Source organism: Anarhichas minor, unplaced genomic scaffold (genome assembly GCF_050575085.1).
Source record: "Anarhichas minor isolate MPS153535 unplaced genomic scaffold, ASM5057508v1 ptg000014l, whole genome shotgun sequence".
Lineage (NCBI taxonomy): Eukaryota > Metazoa > Chordata > Actinopteri > Perciformes > Anarhichadidae > Anarhichas > Anarhichas minor.
The window spans coordinates 1,687,697-1,705,128 of NW_027466460.1; the positions used below are offsets into that span (position 1 = coordinate 1,687,697).

Genomic DNA, 17,432 nt, shown 5'->3' on the forward strand with positions numbered 1-17,432 from the left:
TATAAAGTATTGTATCACATTGTAAGAAGCCTGTTTGTAAAGGGTTTAACTAATACATGTCTCTATTAATTGATAGTGGTTGAGAGATCAGTATTAGTGGACATGAGCTACTCTCTCTCAAAGCCAGCGAGAGAGAAGTGAGTCTCAGGTATCAATGTTTTTATTGTCCTTTTTTTGTACCTAAGTGAACTTTATTCTATTCTATTGTCTTCAGCTGTGAAACAGAAACTGTTCCCCATACACTCAGAGCATTCTCCTAGTGCTGTGTCAGCGTCATCTCGAACATCTCTCCCAGTCCGTTGTCTATGGAGCAGTTCCACACTGTATACTTGATGACACACACATTTGAGTTTCAGCACTCTAGTTTTGGGGATTTCGGGGAGAATATTTTTGGAATGTCATGTTGTCTCCATATTTTCTCTTGTTTGTCCAGTAAAACGTTTGGTAACACGTCACTGACTACCATGTATTATAAACATACTCATAATGCATTGTAATCTGCTTGTAGCACTGTAAGATCATAGCTATCAGCACAGTAATCACCATCTTCTTGACTAAAAGTGCTGAAATGTCAAACTACTTTTTTTATATCAATAATATGATTCACCAAGTGACAAGTCAAGTGTTTGTTAGCTAACGTTGCATTGTTTCACAGCACAGAAAATGCCTTCATATTAAAACATATGTATTAATTAAACATGCAGGAAGTGGTGTCTTAGTACCACCAGCAGCTTCACAAGTGTTCTCTACATTACTGCAGCAGCTGAATAGTATTATGCACAAGAGACTGTTGTAACAACACCACTCAATGAATGTAGTGCGAACTATTGTATGTAAATATATACATGGATTGTGATTTTCATAGTAATATCAACATAGGCATATTTTACCAGTTTGGGATTCAAGCTGTTAGCTCTTTAGTTCATCAGGGAGATTCTTCTATGGACTGTTCCACCACCTGTAAATAAGCTGCAGGGCATCTGGACAGGAATCCTTTGATTGACAATATCCATACCAAACTCTGCATTCACATTTTTCAGTTCTTGAAAAATAGAAAGATGCGTTTGTAAATGGCTTGTAACTGCTCTAGAAAGCATTAATAACTGATGTATTATCCACTGATAAAGCCTTAGGTAAAACGTATAAACCACTCATGAAGGTAGCGGTATTAGAAAGTGGGACTGAACTGACCATGCGCTTTACCTCTTCATTCCCTTCCTGTCGTAAAAACCTGCACTGAAGAAACGAGCTGATTTAAAATAAAATGTATGAACTAAGATGAAATAATTCTATAAAAGGTTAGTGTTGCTTTTTACTGCAGCATACTGCAGCAAGCCTCATATGAGTGTTCAATATATGATGCTGTGTTTTTAAATGATAAACGATGGCAGATCTAGATAGACTGCATGTGTTGACGGGGTGTCGTTGCTTATTAGAGAGCCTCCCTCCAACTAAAGCTAACAGGGCGACTGTGGGGAGGAATCATGTTTGAGACATTAGGGGGACTCCGTGCTGTTAAAGAGGTGATTTTGCAGCCGTGTGGTGTGGCTCACAGGTTCCCTGTGATTGTGCATTCATGTGACATTTTAATTATCGCCGTAGATTCCTTTTGATTACCTATTCAGTCCCGCTGCCCTTGATGTCCTTACACCAGTGTGACACGCTGTCTGCTGCAAAGATGAAAGCAGACACCATTTTTTTCTGCTATGTGAACAAATGTAATTGTTTTCTGTTGTGTGCATGCCCTGGAGACGTGGCTTCATTCAATGCAAATTCCATCCCTCTTTGTATTAATGACAGATTAAATGCAATTAGCGAAAGTGTATGAGACACAGTTGGTCCTGTTTGTGAGACTAATGAATCAGGCTTGTTTTATGATGCTTTTGTTTTTGCTCTACCATTGTGTTGTGACCCTATCATTTATAAATGATTGTGGATTTTAGGATTCACAATTTCACAGCAAGAACACAAGTGATTTATATCACATTTGCTGTAAATATGATCAATATAATATATTACCATTTAGACAAAGTGATGTGCAAATATGAAATATGCCACTATTTCCAAACCTGGGTCAATCTATTTATTTTCTCTTCAACTTAAAAGGGACATGTTTTCATTTTTAGATTCATACTTGTATTTTGGGTTTTCTTGTTTAAAAAATACACGAATTATTTTCTCATACTGTCTGTCTGACTATACATGACTTCACCCTCAAACAGAAACGCTCCGTTTTAGCGCCTCAAGCCCCCCCACATGAAAAGCACAGTTGGCTCTGATTGGCTTGCGAGAAAAATATGGTGCACCTTTGCAAAGGTAGTTCTCAAGCCGGGTGGAGATAGTAAGATTTTGATGAGTGTGCAGGTGACACAGAAAAAGATCACATGTTTTCTGATCTAGACAGTCCACCACAAACTGACTGGGTCATCTTCTTTCACAGTTTGTGGGTTGGGAGGCTCTCCAGATACACTATGTGCACAAGCACAGAGTTTTTCATGACATGTCCACATTCACATTATTCTTCTTCTTCCTCAGCCCTTCTGCTCACTCCATCTCCAACTGCAGATGTCCGAGAACCCTTACTTGTCAGGAACAATCTCCACCAAGAGCTCTGCGCCAGGGATCATAGTCGCCACAGGTAAGAGAAAAAACTAAAAACAAACCACTTCACATAACTCATGTCTACTATCGCAACTGGTCATTTTTTGTGATTTTTCTTCTTTTAAAGTACAAATGTAAATTTTAAATCATGAACGCAAGATATTTTGGATGAAGAGTTGTACTGTGATCCTGCAGTTAGCTACTAGCGACCCCTGGACCCCTCTCACTTCAGCTTCTGTCTCAGTGACTCTTGGAGCTACACTGGGCACAGTGCACCGCAGTATCTCCACTTCTCCCACAGGCAAATATGGTTGGGGTCACATCGCCCAGGCAATTATCAGAATAGGCCACAGTTTGTGTTGTGCAGTGTCTGTGAGCCTTCAACGTGTAAGAACATTTGAAAGAGTTGAAGCAAATAAGAGAGATGACGTAAGATGAAATAGACGTGTTGGTACCCATTGGCAGCGTCAGCAGAAAACACGTCCCCGTGTCAGTGTGTGTGGGCGTGCACGGTCGTACACGACCGCGTGTTTCTCTTTGGATCTGGTCTGTTTCGTCTTCGGTGTGTGAGAATGCTGAACAAATATACATCTCCGCTGTTAATGCTTGCACAGTGTGTCTTTGTGTGTCTGCGTGTTGCTGGCCGGGCCTTTGCTTTGGCACCGTGATTCTCTTTGCCCACTGCACCCTTTTAAGACGTCAGCTGGTGCAGAGATCGTCTCGCCAACATGACAAACACCATCCAGATGAAACACATGCCTGTTTACTGAGCCATGGCCAAGATAGTGGAGCAGATCAACGGAAGAAGTCAGTCCACTCGCAGGAAGAAAAGCTTCCGAGGCAGTGTTTTGAAACACTGCAAACTGCCAGAGCAAAGGAGGCATCCGCCCTCCTCCGCATCTCACATTATGTTGCCTGAATTGATGCAGGCATCCGTAGGATTTAACCTAGGGTCTTCTCTGTATTATTCACGGGGATAGAAGACGACACGCTGAACTGGGAATCAAGCCAGAGGAATGGATTCATCACAGCAGCGTTGTGATTGGCAGCACGTATTTAAAACACACAGCCCTTTATTTGTGTGATCTGCAGTTTTATTCTGTCACATGTTCTTTTGGCATTTCCCCTGCAGGAAACATTGGAACAGAGCTGTCTTACAACAACGTTGGCATGTTCATATCATCTGATGCTGGCAATAGCTGGAGACAGGTGAGCTTCACACCGGGATCAATCAGAATCTGGTTTATTGCCAAAGAGGTTTTCACATACAAGCGATTTGCTTTGGTGATTCGGTGGATGACATAACATGACATAAAAAGTTTTCCACTCCCTCAAGGCACATGCGCATCTTACAAAAAGCCTCATGTTGTGACATTTTGATAAACAGGTGTAAATAATAGGCTCTATAGCCTACCCCATACAATAATGTAGCCAGCTAACTCCTGGCCTTAAAAGTAATGCGAGGTGACTACTGTAGGGAGGTAAGCTAGACAGCTAGGTATGCTGATGTGTGTAGGTTACTTTAGAGCCATTAGCCACGCATAACATACTGTCCTGCATGTTTTGAAGTATTGCATTATAAAGCTGTGGAAATCGAAAAATAAATCAATGAAATGTCCTAAAGTGTACAAAAAAAGGTTATGATGCTCCCTTGAGATGTTTTTTACTTTAGTCAAAAAACATCAGTTGATGCGCTCAATAGATTATGGAAAAAGCTTTGCCGATTAAGGTCTAATCATTTAACTCGCATGACATATCAGCTGTTTCTGCTGCCGGTGTATTCCTGGATATTTCTGCTCGCTCCCATCCCAACGCATCAATTAATGCAGCTGGGTCAGTGCTTCTGTGGGTCCGATACTGACGCTCATTCAGTGTGTTTGTGACCCATGGGACACGGGAATAAACTGAGAAAACAACAAAACATAAGTAGTCAACGTCAAATAATTTGGAACAAAAACAAAGGAGAGGGAGTTTCCCCTACGAACAATGGGGATCAGTGATTGGTCATTAGGTACGCACATTCACAGTTTGGCTGATGATTGGTGAAATGAACGTGGTGCTGCTCTCCGGCTCTCACTGAACACAGTCAGTCCAGACAGCCACAGACACACTCTTCAACGGAAAGTTAAGTTAAGTTCTGCCCAAAAACTCCCTACTGTGTTGCTAAGTGCAACAATAAGTAAAGACACCATCCTCCATACAGCATATTGATGATTATTTATGGTTGCTAAGATATTATTTAGAGAATGGTCAATTTGCTTATGTCAGGATTTCTTGTATATTATGAAAGTAATATTTTTCTGTTGCATCACGACTATAATGAATATGTTATGCATGCTTCTGTTCAGATTTTCGAAGAGGAGCATAATGTGTGGTTTCTGGACAAAGGAGGGGCCATCATTGCTGTCAAACAGCCATCTGTACCAACCAGACACTTGTGGTATGTCCATTTAGAAAACTTTTTTGGACACTCTTCCTTTCTTAAATTGCTTTTCCAATTCCCTTCAGCTATTTTTAGGCTCATTCTACCCTCGTGATCTTTACTATATGTGACATTTGATCCAGTTAGCGATGCACTTCGACTGTGGCTCTGTGAAAAAAAAAAAGTCAAAGGCAGTCTAATTTGAGAGATTTTTTTTTCAAGCCACTTATCATTAACAGCCAGCCGTTTGAGCCCCCCCCCCCCCTTTAGTGTTTTCATTAACACATTGCCTTCCTCTTGCCAAATTGGGTGCCTACGCTTTGCCTCAGTGCAGGCTAATCCAAGTGAGACCAGATCTGTTCTCCAGTCGCTTTTGCAACAATTCTGAAATTAGTTTTAGAACCACTGAAGTGGAGCCTGCTGTTTTTTTTTTCTCCAAACCAATTTAAGTGTGGTGGTAGGAGAAGTTAAAACATAAAATAAAAAGATAGAAAGAATCCTGTGCAGCTCCAAAGCAAATGTTCAACAGCAACGGAACCGTATAGCTTTCTCAGCCAATGTTTAGTTTAACACTTCCCCTGCCTATAAAAGGTGCATGTTGATGCTTTTTCTGTTGACAGTGCTTTTAGCCAAATCAGAAAATCAAGGTGGTGGCGGGGGTAAGGGGGGGGGGGGAGGGTCATCCTTCCGTGCACAGGCCTCAGCAGTGTTTCAACCCGTGTCACATTCAGGTACTCCTAGTTGTTCTCACTTCAGCACTGATGTTGATAGGCTGTCAGAATCAATAGAGCCTGGCCCCGATGATAAAAGCTGTCCAATTTTTTTTATGTATTTTGCTGTCTCCTTCTCCCTTTGCAGTTTTGTAGTTCAACATGAAACAGTTCTATTCTGGTCTTGTTTTTTTCACCCCTGTGCAAACCAGGACCTGTGACGTTTCTCTTCCCCTTTTTGGCATATTCTCTTAAAGCTGTTTCGGTTGCATCTTTGCTTTGATAGCCAGACAGTCTGTCTTTTAAATATCCGTTCAACACTAAGCCTTTTGATATTTACCCAAAGCTACAGTAGCTAATTGCACAGAGACTCGTCTGTTGAGACAAGCCAGTCATTCTGTCACCACCTAAATTCCCCCCATGACCAGGCTCTAATAGAGAGCGTCTGTTTCCGTGCCATCGTTGTTGCTGGGTTTGTGATGGCAATGCGTTCTGACTCACATACACAGGGTCAGCTTTGACGAGGGGAGGCAGTGGACCCAGCACAGCTTCTCCTTGGTGCCTCTGTTCGTGGATGGAGTCTTGGTGGAGGCTGGGGCTGAGAACCAAATCATGACGTAAGTCCACAAACAAAAAGGATGGATGACATGTTAAACGGTGTTGATTTCTTTGTCCTTTTCAGGGGTATTGTGGGCTGAGTGAAAGGTGAATGGTATTTTTCCTATTCTGTTCAGCACTCTGGGTTCTCAGCAAAAAGACTAGATGGATGGAAGGCGTCCAGCCAAGGCTCTGTAGAATTCAGTCTTTATTAAGCCACAATGCTGAGGGGCAGGTAATGGGTCATGTAGTCCTTTGTGGATATTAGGTCACTTGAATAATGGGTTTGTTCATAAGGAGATCACTAATAGGAGTTCTGTCGTGACAACCTTAAAGCGCCTGAAAATGTGGCTTCAAATCTTAAATATTTCTCTATGAAATGAAATAGTCATGATTAAATAGTTATAATAGGTAATTGTCAGTCATACTTTCAAAAAATAAATCCATCATATGTTTTTATTTATTGAGAGTTTAAAACTCAAAAACTCAGTTAGCATCAGAATTGTGCATCAGATTTGATTGACAGGGACCAAACCACCCCCAACTGTCATCACATATAGATTAAAATATTAACGCATAATGATTGGTGCATTGAAATATGTGACATTGGCAGTTTTCAAAGTCCGGCCCACACAAAGAAAATAAAAAATCTTGAGTTTGAACAAACCAAAACTGCTTTGGCAAACAATGTGTGTGTTCCTGTACGATCCATCATTCATAATAAAACACTGATCATATGACAAGTATTGAGGGCCTGTAAAGGATCAAGGAGTTTATTACAACTTCATTCATAATATAATATGATAATAATATGTTGGACTCTCTTCAACTGTAGAAAATAGCATATGTGAATTTAAAAAAACTTTAACAAAACTTATTTGAAAGAGAAAAGGAAGGCAATAATAAAATTATCATCTAAGTCTTCTTCAAACATCACAATTAACAGAACAACATCCTGTTTCCATTTTGACCTTCTATACATATTGTAGTTGTGAGTTCAGAGATTTCCTGTGCAAAAACTATAACTGACACTGCCACTAACTCTCTTTCACCTCCAAATACAGTGTTCTAGAATAATGTTATTCCACCGCTTTTGGCTTCTGACCCCTAAAAATGAAGCTTGTGACCACTCATCACAGATTATGACTGTGTTGTGAGTCATTAGCAATTAATTCCATAGTTATTTCTTTTTCAGATTGTGATGAAAGTAAAGGATAGTAAGAGGCCTTAAAGACACAATAAAATATTTGTTTCTAGTTCTAATCCTGTTTCCCTGTGCTATTTGTTCATTCGTCTCTTGTTGCATGCTAAATATGTGTCAGATCAAACCCCCTCTCCTCCTATACTTGGGACAGTTACATAAATGTTGTCATTCAAATGTACTTTGGGCTGACTAGCAACCACAGTTGACTTTTAGCTAGTTGATAGCTGAGCAATATATTTGTTGTATGTGTTTGATTGCTTTTCAGCTGGCAAAACCTTTCCCCAAAAAATTGTGGTTAAAGTCTTATTCATTAATTTCACCTGTTTTATCCTCCAACTGATCTAAAAAAAACTGAACCCCCTCCATGTTGTCGGTCTCACATGTAGATGTATCTTTACTGAAGATAAAGATGCTCGAACTTTAGGTTCTTTGTGGCAGAGGTGAAGGTAGCCAGTGTTTCACGAGACAAAAGTTGAAAAAATGGAGAAAAGGCTAAAAAAGAAACATAAATTTGTGAAACAAGTATCTTTTGTTCTCTTAGTTTTTGTCCCGTAAAACATCTTGTGACTTCTCAGAATTTCCACCCTCAGGTTGGGAACAAATTGTTTAGATAGCTCAACTTTTGGCTCTTTCCCAACTTGTTTCATCATCTATTTGCATGTTTCCTAATCCATCTGACTTTGTTGTAGTGATATATCTTCCCAGATCTCAGCAAGTATACAAGCTTACCCTCCGCCATCACTGCCTGCCAATGGGAATCTAAATTTAACGTGTTTAGGATCATATTTCCACACCACACTTCTTGAAGCTTATACTGTTTCAAAAACAATCCATTTGTGTCACTACATCTGAGGGAAAGTTAGCTAGCTAACAGTAGCTAAACACATTCTTCTCTACCTGATGTGTCTTAATTAGCGTGGCAATATTCAGAGGGAACTGGACATTGCAATTATGCTTTGTTAATTTGAATTACTATGTTTTTTATTTGTATTTCTGTGAATTGTTGAGTACATTTAGATATACAAATAACTAGCTTTGTAAATCACCAAGGAATTATTTGGCAGTACCTCTGCAGCCCACCAGTGGCCTGGGCCCAGTGGTTGAGCATCGTTGCTTTAATGTACAGTGGAGCTGTGTCCCATTACTTAGGAGCTTTGATATATTGTCATAGCTTATCATTTAAAGTAATTGTATCATTTCCCTCTGCAGCTTTTTTGGACACTTCAGCCACCGTTCTGAATGGCAGCTCATCAAGATCGACTACAAGTCCATTTTTAGCAGGAAATGCACAGAGGAAGACTATCAAACCTGGCACCTGCACAACCAGGTAAGAAACATAAACAATATCATACGGGAATTTGTACCACTGCCATGAAAAGAAGCAACAGTCACAATATTTGTGGTGCTTGTTGTGCCAACAGGGTGAGCCATGTGTGATGGGGCAAAAACAGATTTACATGAAGCGCAGGCCTGGAAACTACTGCATGCTGGGAAAGGACTACTCCAGAATCCTTTCAGCTGAGTCCTGTATTTGTCGAGCTCATGATTTTGAATGGTAAGATGATGTGTGCCCTTTCTACAAACGCTCCTTCCTTCATAATCGTCGGGGGGGGATTATGTTTCTCTATTGTCTGCAAAAGAGAACTTCATTAACTACGTTGTTTGTTCTCAAACACTGCCACACATGTATAATCACTCCTTTCAAATTAATTGTTTCATTCATCTTTGCTCCATTTTAAATGTGTTAGTACCTCGTTTATTTTTTATTGGTCAGCTGCTAAATGTGAATGTTTGTAACAGTACGCATCCGCAGGTCTTTTATTTAAATGCTAAGCCCAGTCAAAAGCTCCTGTATAACAGCTATGACTTCTTCAAAAAGACAGCTACCCCTCAGCAGTCATTTGCTATTTTTAAGTGCTTCCAGCCCATCCCGATCTCAGTCAAATGGGAACTAAATGGGAGTTTATTTTGAAAAGAGACTGTATGCATGGAACGTTCCTGACACGTCTACAACTGACAGTTACACTTACATACACTTTCTTATCTCGATGCTCATCTAATCATAATTTGGTCCAAAACCCACAGAGCAGATGTATGAATATATTAGGACTGGGCAAGTTAACGCGTTATTATCGCTTTAACGCATTAATTAATTAACGCCCACAATTATTTTATCGCGCGTTAAAGCAGGTTTTTTTTATTATTAAGCGGACATTTTTAACACAAGAACCAGGCAGCGAGCAGTGAACAGCTGTTTGTGTGGCCTCTTCCCGTTTCCTTCACCTACATTCCCCTGGGTCCTAAGTCCCTCCATGTACAGCTTCTTATCACCCTCTATGTACCAACGTACATTTATAACAAATACCACACATATTGCGCTAATCAGCATTTCTTTCGAGTTTTTAAAGTGTTTAACAAACAGAGTTTAACAAACATTAAAAAAAGAAGTAGATAGGTTTGCAGTTTTCAAGGTGTATATTTCAAATTGCATCTCTTACACACATGGAGATAAAGGTGTGAACACCGGCTGAATATCTATTATCAGAATCATAACTGTATTTTAACTGCTACTGTGTAAAGGGAATACTGCTGTTAAAAAGCACCTTATTTGTTTAAAATGTTTGCAAACCAAATGTTATTGCACTTTTGTTCATATAGCAACAAGCTCTTGAAGGAGGTGGTTTGTTTTTTTCAAACAGAGCAATGAACTGGTTCGTTTTACAGCAGCACAGAGGACATTATAGGATGGAGGTCGCATGTGGTACAAATATTTATTCCTTAGCAGTAAGAAAGGAGTGTCTTCTTCTGTGATCAGATAATTAACAATGGAAGCATGCAGCTCTGACAAGAGAGGAGTTCTATGCAAACACCATTTCCACCCTTCAGCTTGAGGCCAATTTTCAGCCATTTAAGTGGAATCCATTGCATATGCTATTCATGTGTCTCATTAATTTACTCCATTTGCTGTGTGTTTTCCAATAATCTGATAAGTTTGGGATCGTTTTGCACAATTTGCTCATAATGTCTGTCTTTCTGCGAGCTCGCTATGCTTGTAATTCTGTTGAGACGATGTGTGTGGGTGTAAATAGTTTCAATTTGTATGCAAATCCCAAACGGTTGTATTTTTTATCTTGTAATGACAGAGAGCAGAAAAGCGCCATGCCAACATACAGCAGTTAGTTTTTGCAGAGTGCCAAATGTTTCCCATAAAACTAATGTAAAGTTACTTATATTTTCTTTCTGCGACTAGTCTGATTTCTGCTGCTGTCTCTCTCTGCAGAGAAGTACCTGAAGCTTGCTCAAAATTCTAAAATGAAGATTTTAAAAACCATCAGTGCAGAAAAGAAGCTCATCTGATAATTTGAGGTGTGAATAGTGTGCCTGCCACATGATCAGCTGAAGTACATACTCATTAGCCTTGGATGAAACAGTATTGCTCTGCAAGGTGGACACCTGCTTGCAAAAAAGGTCAATTTCATCATCTTATTGTATGTACAGTACGAGAGGTTGATTCACCAGACATTTGAAAGTTGACATTGGATTTGCAATCAGGTCAGTTATGCTTGTGTCCTGCTCCATGTAGTTTGGCAACACAATGAGCATACTGGAGCTCCTTACAGAAAACAATGTACTTGTTTCCCCTAATGTGTGAAGATGTGTGCTTCATTTGTTTCCTTGGTGCAGACAAAGTAAAGAAAATGACAGGTGTGGAAGCAGATTTACACTGTGATCTTAGATCAGAAAACAAATCGAAATCAGATCTGTGTGGGCTACATCCAATTCAACCGATAGTATCCGAACATGATGTTTACAAGTGCAAACTGTCATATGTCCCTCTTTATTTGTATAGTATTTTTCACACAAATGTTTAGCTTCACACAATACAATACACAAACCCTTTAATATATATGATGCAGCTGTGACACACGTCATTTTTAATTGACGTCGCGTTTAAATGATGCTCCGAGGACAGAATGGCTCATTTGTTAAATGCCTGTTGCCACGGCTCCTCTGCTCTCATCTACCATGGGCGGGAGAAGGAGGCATGGAGGAGGCACAAAATTGGGAAATGAGAAAGACCCCTAGTTCTACCAAATCAATTGTTAGTTGCTAATATTAGTTTTGGTTACTGGGGAACCTTTTAGAAATCAATTCAAACAAGACAGATTTATATTTGGAAAATCCCAATTTAGTGGGCACACCTAGCTTTAGCATTGTACACTCTCTCAAGCTATGCCTTTTGGCTGTTTTGTCCCAAAGACACCATACTCACCGTCTACCTCTAAACCCACATGCACCTGTGCAACTAATCTTCCGTGACAACTTGTTAATGAATAGTTCACACTGTCGTAATCACAGAGTCAAACTCGCCCATTCAGCGACTGGCCTTTTTTGGTTTTGTTATTTGTTCTGGCTTGTGGAGAAATTGATAAATCAACGTCATGATCATTATTAGAATGGACACTTGCTTACTTCACTTTGTTAGATGTAAATAATGTTCTGATTGCAAATGCAAGCAGGCGAGTGAGAGTTACTCATCCCCGAGTGTGGTAAAAAGAAAAAAAAACTCCAGGGTGTGTCTCCATACACTCTTCTTCACACCGCTGTGGCACATTTGTCAACTGCGGCCTTAATCAATACATAATAATGGTACATCTTTGTGCCAGACAGGCCCCTGGTCACCATCTATAAAGAGATATAAGACAGGGTTATGAAACACACTCTATGACATTATGTCCCTTCTTACATGCGGATATTGATCAGGTGCCATGTGGATGTGCTTTGTTGTCCAATAGTGATTACGGATACGAGCGGCGCGGCGACGGGAACTGCCGGCCTGCCTTCTGGTTCAACCCCTCCACTGTCTCCAGAAGCTGCAGCCAGGGTCAAAACTACATCAACAGCACAGGGTGAGGACTGTGGGATTGATGCGTAATGGTGCATACATTCATGCGCATTTTATTCTCAGCACAAACATGCCTGTTTCGGGTGGTGTTTCTTGGATGCTCAAGCAGGATTTTACACCAGATACTGAGCACAGATTTAATATAATTAGAATTGCAAAACTGGATGAGATACTGTGCGGCAAGAATCGACTGTTCACAATCTGGTTTTAACATGTTAGCTAAGAATGTGGGCATACAAAAGTCTGCTACACCCATAAAAATAATCCTGCAAATGCCCATTTGTTAACATTGTTACAAATAGCACACTCACATCCCAAGTCCCATAGCAGTGAACAACCTCATCTGGAGACTGTGAGGAGCACATTTACTGAAATACTGGTTCGTAGAGTTACAAAGTGTATACGTCTAAGTACACTTGCAATAATACGGTCTTTATACCGAACACATTTTATTTTGTATCAGTGGTGTAATCATTTCTGTTCACTCCATTTTCTCTCTTGTTCCAGCAGGATGTGTGTGCTTTGTACGTTTTGAGGCTCCCCCAGGGGAGCAAAGCTTAATCACAGTGTTTTTATTCACTCGTGCTGTGATTAAGCTTTGCAAGGTATCTCAGCCTCTGACACAGCTTGTGTTGTCAGTTGTCATCTAGGCACAACAGCTGGTCTGACACACCACTCTGCTGAGTTCAACAACATTGTTTCTAAACCAAAAGCTCATGGAGCACCTTAGGGATTCATTCGATAACTAAAGGAGTGCATATACTTGAGAAGTTTAAACTAGAAAAGTCATATAAAAGAATAAAGTTAAAGTTCATTTTTGTGATCTTTCGAAGGTACCGTAAAGTGGTGTTGAACAACTGCACTAAAGGAGTTAAAGAAATGTACACGCCCAGAAAGCAGCAGTGCCCCAACAGACCGCCTAAAGGGCTCTTGCTGACCACCAAAGACGACAAACTCACTGCCACCCTGGGCAGCAACGTCACCTTCTTGGTTCATCTGGATGAGGTGAGAACAGCCAACATCTGTTATCATAATTAGCCTGATGACACACAATTTGACCTATATCTGTCCCCTGGACACATAAACTCTGTTAAATAACTGGTTGACTGCAACACAGATAAAAAACAATTGAATGTTCCAAAATGTACTGCAGCTCAACAAAGACGACATCGAAATTGTTTGATGATTTCTAAGAAAGTAACCGTACTTCAAACACTCTGAAGTGTTTAACGGAGTCAAATGGCTCCACATTGCCCGTGCAATGCAGAGTTCTGAGCCAGAGGCAGAATTAAAAGACCTCACTTGAGGCCCTGTTAGTGAGTGAGAGCCAGGCCTGCCAGGTTTCCTGGTCACTAGGAAACTGACTCACATGTTTCTCAGGAAGAATACGGTCCATGGATAATAACTGCAAGCTTTGAAAGTGTTTTTTTGCCACTGCTCAAGGTAAGTGTGTGTTGCCCAGAACTTTGTCATATTACTGTGTGATAAGCTGAGGAATCGAGGCCTGTTTTAATTAAGAGGGGGGTTGCCTGAAAGGGGAGTGGGGGGAGGTGGGTAGCAGACGGATGTGATAAAAGAAGAGAAGAGCGGGGTAAAGAATCCTTGTGGCATCAAGCCTATTTGAGAAAATTCCAAAGATGAATTCAAAGTTTAATTTATATTCATGAAGCCTGCGATGACTGTATTTCTTGGGGAGAGCAAATGCCCTTAAATATTTAGTGGGTAGAAGACTCTGGTGCACATTCGCATTTCAAAACAAGAAAGAAACAAAAAAGAAATGGACACATCTCACGTTTTGGGATATGAAAAGATCAGCACCACCACATGGTAGGATTCCTGGTTAGAACTGGTTTTGTATTGGTTGAGAAACCTGCTATGCAACACAACAATTACAGGTACAGAATAGTCAACTATTTGGTGATTCAATCTAAGCAGCTTGATTCAGCAGCCAGTCTCACTGTCAAATTGCCTCAGTGGCAAAAAAATGTGGTTATGAGAAAAAATATCGATCCTCTCTTGCTTTCAATCTCCTTCCGACTCCGTCGATTTTTAGTCAGGAACCTTATACAAATAACTGCTCGTACAACTTATCGTACAACCAAGAAACAATTCCTGGCTGTACCTGTGGCTGTGGCTCATGGAAAATTCCCCACTAACTCTTAAGTGAACACGATTGTCAAGACAAAAACTGACACTTGAGTCTAGTTTCTGTGACTGGTTCCATTTCTTTAAATCAACAAGGACAAACAGATCACTTCAGGCGGTGACAGAGCAAGCACCGACTTCCCTCTTGGTTCAGTGTTGTCATGAATCAGATTTGGCTTCACTGGCACTGCAACGAAAGCTTTGCCAGCTCAGGGCTTGAGTTGAAGAGTGGACACTGCTGAAAGCATGCTTCATTTCCCACATCAAAATTCAGGAGATTTTTCAGCAGTTCTTTTAGCTTTTATAGTAGATTTCTAATTGTGCCTATAAGGTATGAAAACTTAAAAGGATTTATTTATAACTATTGACTTGTCTTATTTCATTCCGTCAGTGTTTAGCTTGATGTAGTGTCTCCATTTGTGTGGCCATTGCCACGTTACATAGCTTCCCTAGTGCAATAATCACTTCTCTGTTTCACACTCGAGTCACATTTGGGAGAAAATGTTCTACAGTTGTTCTTGCACATGTTTTCTTTTTGTGGAACGTATTTCTGCCCCAGTGGAAAAGCTAGATGGAATATCCTGCCGGCAAACACTGTGATCGAACATGACAGGTGCAACCACTGAGGACTGCCACCTAAAATATTAACTGCATGTGCTCATTTTCAAACTCGGTGTTGTCTTAGTTCTAGAAAGGCTGGTCCTGACTTGTTTGGCTATCAGTTTATAGGAGCGACATACAAAGTGAACATCATTTACTATCACTAGAACTAGACCTGTTTTTAAAGGGCTTTTGTATTCATTAAATCCTTCCAGTCAATATTCTGTACAAGTCAAGAATGTAATATGTATTGTAATGTGATATTTAAAGCCGCATTAGTTGATTTTTTTTATTATCTTTTGACCTCTTTGAGACAGCAGAACAAGCAGTAAACACATTCATGTATATAAGATCCCTTTAAAAAACGCACAGACTGAGAAATATTAGCATTTTTATTTGTTGTGTGTTTCTGACCACATGTTGAATCCAAATAAACATTTATCATTTTTCTCTACCTGGCCTTCATTTACACATTTTCTCTGGCAATCATTTAACTCCCCTACTTGCAATTGGGTGCCCTTTAAAAATCTAAATTTCTTGAATTCTTTCTCTCATTTTTTAGTGAATAGTTCAACGGTAACAATCTACAGCTTCTTACTGTGTGAGCAGATACTTCAACCACAAGACAGCAAAATGTGGGCAATGCCAAAATAGATCCATCCTATTCTTAATATCACCTTTATAAAATATGTAAAATGTTTTACACTTTGTACCTTTGTCAGAATCAGCTTTATTGGCCATGTACACGTACGCATACAAGGAACTTGACTCCAGTTTTTCGCTGCTCTCCATGTACAAATACGTGGAGAGCAACACAGAATTTAGAAATAAACAGATTTGTTTCTTAACTTTGTTATGAGGAATTTAAATTTGTAATTTGAAAAAATGATTCAACTGAATTCCCCACTGACATGAGCTTAAAGCTCTATCTCGTGAAATAAATGGATCACGTTCTGTGCCTGTTTAATAATTTAAAAAAAATGTTTTTATCTTTTTCTAGACCCCATCTAAAAAATATTTTCTTTAGATATTATAATAATGGTTAAATTGTATATGGAGTTTTTAGTTCAAAACTAAAAATCAAGTAGTATTACAATAATTTATTCCCAGGAAGATTTGAATTCATAAAAAAATTCAGTTAAATCATGTTCAAAAAATACAAATATTAATTAATGTAATCATTACATTTATTGAATATTATTAAAAAAATATGAATTAGTAAAGGTGTTTTATTCAAAGTCATTTTATTCTATTGACATTGTTCAAATGTTTCTTATCTCAACCATAGTGCCTCTTATAATATCCATGGAAAGCTCTTGATAATAGAAATAATTCACTGTCAGTGCATATATTAATCCTCACTGCTCTGTCTACTGATGAAATAACCAAAGTGACTTTCCAGAATTATTCACAGCTGCCGTGTCTTTTGTTTTGCCCATCACGTCGACATGGTGGTTTCAGGTTTGACACACACCTGAACAAATGCTGGCCCTGTGTATCCAAACCCCTTTCAGCCCTTACAACAGTGCTTTCATTGCGCACCAACACCGATCTCCCAGCCTCAAGGCTCCAGCCATGACATCTTTGGATCGGCTTAGCCCTTGGAGGTGCAGCACACAAAGAGTGACATTTAGAAAGACGGGTCGGCATCAGTCTCATGCAGATAAGTGAATTCCATTGGGGCTGATATAGAGAGCAAACATGAACGAAGAACGGAGCAGACACCAAGAAGAGCTGAGTGACATTGGCGCCACTAAGCCTGAGTCTTGTTTGCATGCCAACTAATTACAGCTCTCAACAATGCCTGTACTGTCAGGCCCTGTTCTTAGCTGTTCTCTTTTCTCTTCTGCCACTTATCGAAGATATCATTTTCCAGGCAAAGTGACATGAAATATCCCCAGAAGCCTCAACCAAACATCCCGTGATTTCACACTCAGTAGCGCACAAAGAAGGGACTCAGCTAGCGAGGGATGGAAGGAGCAAAAGAGCAGGGAAGAGAAAATGAACAATAGGTGTATTAGCTTTGTTTCAGTGTGTGTTTTGGTGAAGCTGGCATGCAAATGCGGTGTTACAAATGGAGATCCCAGTAGCATCGCGCCACAGTGTGCCAAGGGGAGGCTGGGAGTTTGCATTCGCAGGCCTGAGGGGGATGAGCGCATATTTGGTCGCCTTGGCAGCTGGAGCCCCCGACACTCGCACTGTGCGCTGATCCTCGGATAGTGCCAGATGTGATTCCCAGAGGAAAGC

General features: G+C 40.1%; 1 protein-coding gene across 1 annotated transcript in view; it reads left to right on the forward strand.

The window, feature by feature from the left end:
* The window catches only part of sorcs3a (sortilin related VPS10 domain containing receptor 3a), a 204,646-nt gene that overhangs the window by 161,942 nt on the left and 25,272 nt on the right, over nt 1–17,432 (forward strand). Inside the window, exons 11-18 of the mRNA XM_076091868.1 lie at nt 2,536–2,638; nt 3,734–3,810; nt 4,950–5,041; nt 6,243–6,350; nt 8,744–8,861; nt 8,956–9,089; nt 12,331–12,444; nt 13,274–13,445. Coding sequence (XP_075947983.1) covers nt 2,536–2,638; nt 3,734–3,810; nt 4,950–5,041; nt 6,243–6,350; nt 8,744–8,861; nt 8,956–9,089; nt 12,331–12,444; nt 13,274–13,445 — 918 coding nt within the window. The remainder of the gene's footprint in view (nt 1–2,535; nt 2,639–3,733; nt 3,811–4,949; nt 5,042–6,242; nt 6,351–8,743; nt 8,862–8,955; nt 9,090–12,330; nt 12,445–13,273; nt 13,446–17,432) is intronic.